This window comes from Bufo gargarizans, chromosome 5 (genome assembly GCF_014858855.1).
Source record: "Bufo gargarizans isolate SCDJY-AF-19 chromosome 5, ASM1485885v1, whole genome shotgun sequence".
Classification (NCBI taxonomy): domain Eukaryota; kingdom Metazoa; phylum Chordata; class Amphibia; order Anura; family Bufonidae; genus Bufo; species Bufo gargarizans.
This window is the reverse complement of record NC_058084.1, coordinates 203369241-203378180: the sequence shown is the minus strand read 5'-3', so window position 1 is coordinate 203378180 and position 8940 is coordinate 203369241. Positions and strand designations below refer to the sequence as shown.

At 42.4% G+C, this 8940-nt stretch overlaps 1 protein-coding gene across 1 annotated transcript; it reads right to left on the bottom strand.

Annotated features, from left to right (window-relative positions):
* Positions 1–73: 73 nt before the first annotated feature.
* LOC122939381 lies at positions 74–7393 on the bottom strand. The gene is made up of 3 exons (XM_044295450.1): positions 7243–7393; positions 176–2035; positions 74–99 (listed from the first exon to the last, which is right to left on the bottom strand). The coding sequence occupies exons 1-3, from the start codon at positions 7391–7393 to the stop codon at positions 74–76; spliced, it is 2037 nt and encodes a 678-aa protein (XP_044151385.1).
* Between the last annotated feature and the right edge of the window lie 1547 nt (positions 7394–8940).

The following is an 8940-nucleotide window of genomic DNA, read 5'->3' as shown; positions in this document are numbered from 1 at the left end:
TTTTGTAAGCTATGTAGTCTCATTGACTTGCAGCTTGGAGTGATTTTGTGGAATTTTGGAACATTCCCAGTTTCTATAAGGCAAGCAAAAAAGTGAAGGCTATAAACGATGAAAATTGTTCGTACAAGAGTAATGATTTTTCCCAAATGCAGAGACTCTTCATTAATAAACTTACCACCCATTGGCTTTTGTGAAGGTTTGTTCTGGTCAGTCACCTCTTTGTATCCTCGTTCAGGTTTCCCATAACTGATATAATCACTCTGTTTTAGTCTGTACACCTGCCCCAAAGCTTCGCTAGCTCCTTTTTTCTTCACCCTCAGCTTTTCTCTGACTGGAAACCCAACAAGCTGGGCTGGAAATACACCTTTTGGAGGCTTCCACAAAATTCTTTTCTGAGCAATCTGCTTAAAGTAGTTCCCTTTTCCAAGCTCCAGCTGTTCATTTGGTAAACTTCCCTGAAAATAGTATTCTTCATCACTCTGATCATCATCGTCATTAAAATCATGCAGTTTCTCTTCGTCTAATACCCAATATTCTTCAGAATCTTCAGGTTCAGACAAGGATTGACTCTTTCGTGGTTTTTTCTTTGCAGAATATAGCTTTCTTTTGCTTAAGCCCCTTACAGGTACACTTATTTTGCGGTTTCTGTTTGAAACATCTCTAACCTTTAATCCAGAAGAGCTAGGACTCTTCTCATATTGACTACTGGCATGCTTCAGTGGCACATCATCCTCTTTTAAAGATCCACTGCTTTGAATTTTTTCCCCTTCAATGCTCTCTGCACGTTTTCGGAAAGCATACAAACCTTTCCTAAGCATATAATCTGGGACAAAATAAGAAACTGAGGCATTATCCATGGATGAGCCTTCATCCCTGGAAGAAAGCTCTTCAGATGTTATGCTCAGTATGCTCGGTCGCTTTTGTTTTCCCCGAGACATATACAAGTCATAATCATAGTTTGTTTCTACATTATCAAAACAAGCCAGCCATGTTGGTGAAGGAATAAACTTTTGTGCGGAGTCTTCGGCCCATACACTGGTATTTGTCACCTTGACTTCACTGTTATTTACAGACTGATTTGAAATTAGTTTTTCTGGGCATATTTCTGCACCAGTTAACAGTTCTTCATTTGCCATTTCTTCAGATACATCATTTACCTTACAGTTTTCTTGGTCATCAACATTTTGGACTTCATAAAGAGGGTGGACAACCTGTTCAACTAAAACAGACTGTGGTTCACACTCTGAAGAGGTAGTTACTTTTATAATTTGTTTGGCAGGTATACTTGACTGTGAAAGGGAGGTCTGAGTTTCTAATTCTTGCACGCCACCAAGGTTTAGGCGTTTAGGAGATGCAGACTGCTTACCCTCCTCTTTGTTTGAAAAACACACACTCTGTACAGCAATCTCTTCTCCTTCAGAGCGAGGGCCATACAGTACACCCTCACAAAATAGATCACCTTGTACTACACTTTCTGGTATATCTTTAACAACTGCCACATCATATATTGGAATGGTTTCCTTATAAGACTTCCACATCTGTATGGCAGCAGGAGAACCACTTCCATACTCTATTCTTACCTCCTCTTTCTCGTACGCATAACTTCCTGGAGGCATATTGCGGTACTGTGATGGATTGCAAGAATTTTTGTGAAAGTCCCTTTCTGGAGTTACAGGCACTGGCGACATTGTCGTTTCAACATTCTCCAAGTTATTGTCATTCTCTGTGCTAATACCAGAGGAATGGGATACCAAGTTGCCTGCAGAGTTTTTACCATCTGTACCCAGGTGCTTTTTGGTTATATATTCCTGCTGTCTTGGGTCTGTCTGAGTTTCTTTAGTTTCAGTTCTTCTTCCTGGACTACTGTAATGCCTAAATCGTGTGGCATGGTAAAACATAGGGGAAGGCGGATTGGGATTAAAATGAGGTCTTCTGCTCATTCTCATGTTAATTTGATGCTGAGGAACATAAAACCCAGGGTACTCATGAAGTGCAACAGAGTAGTAGGGGAAATAAGGATTCCCTCCTCTGAAGCCTGGAAAAGAAGGAAAAATGAAAGTTATATAGTACAAATATAATTTATATGTGAATGTCACATTACTCACAAATCACCTATATAGCGTTAAATCCTTTTCAGCATTTTGGTTACAAAATACAATTATGAAATTTTGATGCTGTGTAGATGTTTGCTGCAGAAAGCAGCAGCTTTCATGTCAGGCTGTACATTTAGAAAATTTGTATTGTTAACATTTTTTGCAGCACGCATCATTTCTGGCACATGTATTAATGCTAACATTTACCCCATATACAGGACACAACGACTACATTTAAAGCACATCAGTTTCACAGCACAAAATCATATGCAACAGCCATAGCCATTGGGAGAAAAACAAAACAAAAAAAAAAAACACTGAATCTGAGTACAATCCAAGACTTGTAGTTCAGGCGGAGAGGAAGCATGTTCACACATGCAGTCTGCAATGTTTTGTGGGTCTCGAGGACGGGGGCGTGCCCTGCCCAGAACCTAATAGGCACTGGTACATGGCATGCCTGGGGACAGTATTAGGCCTCTGACTGCCATAGACGCCCAACGACTATGCGAGCGGGAGTCCCCTCCCTTTCTAACCACTTATAAGCTGGAGCCAACAACTTGACCATAACATCTAAGGGGTTAAAATAAATTAAAAGAGGTTCTCTGGAGTATGGTCTGAGTAATACAGAATTTTTTATTTATTTATTTACAAATAAAACAAGTATTGAGAAAGCTGCTGGAGTGGGGTACTATATATATATATATATATCTCAATGTCTGTCACAAAAGACTAAGAAGAAAGCAGTAAATGGCTTAATGTATAAATGGCAAGATGCTATAAACCCCCAGCGAGAAGAGTTCTCGGATTTGGCTATACAGGGGAAAAACAAAAATTGGATCTCAAAGAACTTTTCCCATAGAATTATTCAATTTAATATACTACATCTCCTCTACTAATCTCCCAAGTTTGTAATGAAGTGTTATAAACCCAAAAGGGCCAGATCTATCATGACTGACAGCTCACTCCACTTTCACACATGGCTAAAGTCAGTTTTAGCCAAGTCAGATTTATGATCGGCCCTTTAAGACTGTAATAAATGTGGTTTGACGGTAGCAGTTTATCCATCTGTAAGCAGCTTTACAAAAGTCGCACATCTTTACGAAAAAAGTCGCACGTTTTTATAAAAAAAGTCGCATGTTCTATTAAAAAGTCTCATAAGATAAGCATGGTCCTCACTGGAGTGAAATTGCGAATTTTTAAATAGTCCCAATAGTAAATCTGTCTAGAGATTCATTTACATAAGAAGACACGCCCACTTTCAGAAAACTGGCGAGCATAGTGCAGAGCAGAAAATTTGTGCGCAGTTTTAGCATTGGTGCAGTTTTTGGGGACTTTTTCACTCCATTATTCTGACCTGAGCTAATGATAAATCTGGCCCAAAGTCTTTAGAGGCTTAAAGTGTGGGGAGATAGGGGTGGATGATGTCCACATACTTTGGACATGTCTGAAGTCCCAAGAGTTCTGGAGAAAGGTTAGGGATAGAATAGAGCAATATCATCGGATTAAAGTCCCTAGCCAATTTGAGATATGTATATTGGGAGTGATGGGAAAAATGGATATCTCTCAACACTGAGAAATAGCTTCCAAATTACTTTTTCAAGCTAGGAAGTGCATTATCCAACACTGGGGAGGTAGTGCTGCACCCACGATCAAGGAATGGGAGAAGCTGGTTAGGGTTTGATTGGTTTGTGAGGAAGCTCATCCGGTAAACATGGAAAATAAATAAAAATATTATAGATTTTCTAGAATAATGTCAGAAATGGTTGGTATAGGGACCTGTTCTGAGATGAAGGGAAATCTATAATTTTAATATATATATATATATATATATATATATATATATATATATATATATATATATATATATATATATATATATATATATATATATATATATATATACACCCCCCCCAACGAATAAGGGGGTGGGTAGGATATGTATGTATTATTAAATTAAAAGATTGTAAAAATGGCTTTTGTATTTAAAAAAATAATAAAGATTTATAAAAAGGTTCTCTGGGACTGAATTGTTGACGTAGCCTGGCACCCCTGCCAATAGGCTATTTTGCATTAGCATTTTAACGGCAGAAGCCGTTAAACAGTGGGTGGAGCCATGTAGTTCACTGCCCGTTTCCAGTACCTGAGCTACTGCAAAACATCTAAATCTGTGGGACTGCTGGGAGTTTGATTCCTCCTCCCCAATCTTATCTTTCTGACCTATCCGAAGGATCGGACATCAGTGTCTAGTCCTAGAGAATCCCTTTAGCTCATATCCCAGCAGTGAGATCAGGGTGCTAGATGTCCAGACACACAAGCGAGTTGAATGTGAGGAACTAACAACGTGTCAGCGAGAGGTCTCGTCCTGACCTCCCTTCTTTCGACAGGATCGCACACCATTATAATGATTTATAATGCAGTGCAACCCTTAGTGTCCCGAAATCTACTGAATAAGGCCAAATGCACACGGCCCTGAGCGGTCCGTGGAACCACTTGCTGGATTCCTGCTGAGAGCAGGAGCGCACGGCGTCATTGGTTGCTATGACGCTGTGTGCTTCCTGCTGCCGCCACAGTACAGTAATACACTGGTATAGATCTATACCAGTGTATTACTGTACTGCGGCTGTCAGCAGGGAGCGCACGGCGTCATAGCAACCAATGACGCCGTGCGCTCCTGCTCTCAGCAGGAATCCAGCCCGTGGTTCCAAGGACCGCTCACAGCCGTGTGCATTCGGCCTTACACCGACATAATGCTGTCAGTGTAAGGCCGCTTTCACACAAGCTTTCAGCGCGGGTGCAACACGTGACGTGAACGCATAGCACCCGCACTGAATCCTGACCCATTCATTTCAAATGGGTCAGTGCACATGAGCATTTTTCACGCATCAGTTCTGCGTTGCGTGAAAAACGCAGCATGTTCTATATTCTGCATTTTTCACGCAGCCCTGGCCCCATAGAAGTGAATGGGGCTTCAGTGAAAAAACGCATTGCATCCGCAAGCAAGTGCTAATGCAATGCGTTTTTCAAATGATGGTTAAGGTTGTTGTTTGTAAACCTTCAGTTTATTACACGCGGAAAAAAAATAATAAATCAAAAACGCATTGCACCCGCGCTGAAAACAAAACTGAACACAATCACAGCCAAAACTGACTGAACTTGCAAAAATAGTGCAAATTTGCACTAAATGCTCCCTGAACGCATCCCGAGCCGATCCGTCATTCTCGGGTGAAAGAGGCCTAAGGTTACTTTCACACCAGCGTATTTGCTGGTTCAGCAAAAATGCTTCCGTCATAATAATACAACCGTCTGCATCCATTATAAACGGATCCGGTTGTATTAGCTTTAAAACAGTCAAGACGGATTAGTCATGAACACCATTGAAAGCAAATGGGGGACAGAGCAGTTTTCTACTGTGTCAGAAAATGGATCAGTCCCCATTGACTTACATTGGCTTCATCTTGCTCTATACCACATCGGACAGAAAAATGCTGCTTGCAGCGTTATTCTGTTTGCGATGGGGATGCAACCAAACGGAATGGAATGCATTCTAGGGCATTAAGTTTCGTCCCGATTGACCATGAATGGGGACAAAATGGAAGCGTTTTCCCCCCGCTATTAAGATCCTATGACAGATCTCAATAGCAGAAAGGGGAAGCGCAAGTGTGAAAGTAGCCTAATACAACAGATTTCAGGACTCAGGGTTACACAACATTATAAGTCAGTATAATGCTTTGCAATCCTGTCAAAATGAAGGGAGGTCACTGACGTGTTGCGAGTTCCTCACATTCAACTCACTTGTATGCATCTAGCCTAATACAGACAGCACCCGCAAGCTATGCACAGCAGCTCATGGCAAGTGGTTAATTCCCACAAACTACGCAGTTGGGCCTACTTTGGCTGTCAGTCACGTGTCATGAGAGGGCTTGGTGGGTATATAAGGTGTGTGATAGGCTGGCTGCACAAATCTCTCATTGCTGTAATGGGTAACAGGGCAATATACCAGTTGCAAAAAAGGGATGATTATTGGCTTTCAAGCCAAGGGCGGCAGCATTTCTGAACAGCGCACTTTGTGTACTGTTCGCGTGCAGCTGTGGTGAAAATGTATTGTGAGTGGACAAATGGAACCAATGCAATTAAGCAACGTGGGAACTGTGGAGCACCACGTGCCATTAATGTGAGGCGAATCTGAGGGTGGACCGACATTACAGTGGAGCAGCTCACCGCCAAAATGAACGAGGGGGCTAGCAGATGCGCATCTAAAATAGTTCTGAGAACCCTACTGCATATGGGGGTCCTAAGCAGATTGATGGCCATTGCACCTCTGCTAACAGTTGCATCGGCTGAAGAGGCTTCAGTTTTGACAGCAGTATTGTAAATGGGCCTCCGCTGATGGCAAATGGTTGCCTTCTACAATGAATGACACTTTCTGCTTCATGGAACAAATGGACGTTTGCGTGTCAGGCAAGAAACAAAGAACAAACACCCTGCAACCATTGCTGAAAAAATACAAGCTGGTGGTGGCAGCATTATGGTCTGAGGAATCTTTTTGTGGTACTCTCTGGCCCGCTGATCCACGTGGAAGGCACTCGTGAACCAGTTCTTGCAGATCACACACGCTTATGGGCTAATAGTCTTGGTAGGAAAAGCATGGCCAAGACTTCCAAGTACTACCTAGGCTTCCTATTTCCAGAACCCATTTGAGCATTTGTGGTGCCACCTTGATTATAGTGTTTGCTCCATGGCTCCTCCCCCATGCATGGCTCCAGATACCTGTGACAACCTACCAAGATCTTATTGAGTCACTCCCAGCCCCTTCTAGCTGCGGTCCGTGGTGCACACAGCAGTTTCTCTGGTTATTAGCTGGGAGTCATAACGCAGCTTGACTGTAATATGGCTCAGGGCAGGAAAGGGGTTAATAAATCTGCCATATCCCCCTTTTATGGACAAACAGTCAAGTCTAGTGCACAATACATCTCAGGTTTGAGCCAGAATTTGGCAGCACTTAGATTAGCAAGTCTGACCTAGTGTTTTGGTGGCAAGTCAACCAGTCTTTCCTTACAGTCATCGTTTCACGATACCTGTAACGTGTTTTTTCAAGTTCTAGTCATTATGCTTCTATCAGAATAAAGCAGTTATACATCAGACGGCTTACCTGGTCCAGCGATGCAATATGGATTGTACAGTTGGCTCAAATACCAAGGATTTGGGAAAGGTAGTTGTGCTGTTGGCTGTGCATAAAAGAACGGTCTCTGCTGGGATGTAGAATACTGCCCATTATCTGGAGGAGGTGCTGCAGTGTTCATTTTTGTAAACTACAGAAGAGAAAATATAACCAAATGTGATAACTAAAGCCGTTATTGGAGCACGAATTCACAAGTCAAAGCTTTCACTGAAATGTACTGAACAGCAAAACCACAAAGTCAATGCTTTTGGACACAAAGCATCGGTGAATTGATAAGAACATTGAGGTTTAGATTTGCACAAGCCAGTTATTTTTAACCCCTTGAAGGACCAGGCCAGTTTTGGGCTATTTTTTCCCTTTCTCCCTTCCAAGAGCCATAACATTTAGCCATTCGTTCACATCGCCATATGAAGGCTTATTATTTTTGCATGGCACCATTTAATTTACATCTTCTAATGTAAAATGCAATAATTCCATGACTTCCTGGGTTTTATTCTGCATTTCAGTATGATTGCAGCAATACCAGAGTAAATCGCCATATTCTGTATACCATAAGGGCTCATTCCCACAACCGTGTGAAGCCCGTGCCTGTGCTTTGGACCCCAAATTGCGGTCCACAATACACGGGCACAGACCGTGGCCCAGCCGGAAGCCCTCCATTCCGCCCAAAAAAATAAATAAAAAAGATTGTGCATGTTTGATCTTTTTGAGGTGCGGAGGCACGGAACGGAACCCTAGAAAGCACTCCGTAGTGGTTCCATAGTGTTCAGCATCTCCGGATTTGCGGACCCATTGAACAGTGCCCGTGTATTGCGAATCCACAAATGCGGTCCGCAACTCTGCAATGGACAGCACACATTCGTGTGAACGAGCCATAACTTGCAGATCTGATTGAGGGCTTGTTTATTGTGGGGGTGAGCTGCCTTTTTAATTACAGTTCTATACTTTTTTTTTTTTAATTGGGGGGGGGGGGGGGGGAGGCAAGGTGACCAAAAGACTAACAAATAGGCCTTTCCCCACCCCCACCCCTCTTTGGCATTCATGTGCATGATCCATTTTTATATTTTAAAGGGTTTCTGTCAACCATTTGTTATCACCACGTCTGAAAATGTCCGAACTATTAAAAGGGTTTCCGTCACCAGATTTAACCCTATGGAGCTAGCTGACGTTAGCGATGTGCTAATGTCAGCTAACCCTAACTAGCCTATTCCTGCTTTTATCTATGCCCCCGTTACGCCAGAAATCGAACTTTTATAATATGCTAATTAGCCTCTAGGAGCAGTGGGGCCTTGTTCCTGCTCCTAGAGGCTCCGTTCCCCCACCTTTGTCACCTATGCCTAAATCCTGATTAACAGGGCCAGGCAGCACTCGCATCTGGCAGCCTGTGAGCATCTTTCCCTCACCGTGCCTGTGCCGAAAACTGAACGGCGCAAGATTTCCCCAGAGCACAGGGCTGGCAGACATATGCAAGTGCTAGCTTAATAGGGTTAAATCTGGTGACAGAATCCCTTTAATAGTTTGGACATTTTTAGACGCGATACCAATTGTTTATTTTTATGTAAAATACAGAAAAGGTGGGTGAATTTCTTTTTGTATTTATAAAAATTAATTTACTGTAAGTCAGTGTAACACGTCCGTTGTTTCTTTCCTGATCTGTTCAGTTTTTTG

Bases quoted from the DNA above. Each gene is read 5' to 3' on its own strand.
- LOC122939381 (XM_044295450.1), bottom strand. From the start codon at position 7,393: ATGAACACTGCAGCACCTCCTCCAGATAATGGGCAGTATTCTACATCC. The intron at 2,036-7,242 runs GTAAGCCGTCTG...CTTCTTTTCCAG, and splicing joins ATATTGCATCGCTGGACCAG to GCTTCAGAGGAGGGAATCCT. The intron at 100-175 runs GTAAGTTTATTA...CATCGTTTATAG, and splicing joins TTCACAAAAGCCAATGGGTG to CCTTCACTTTTTTGCTTGCC.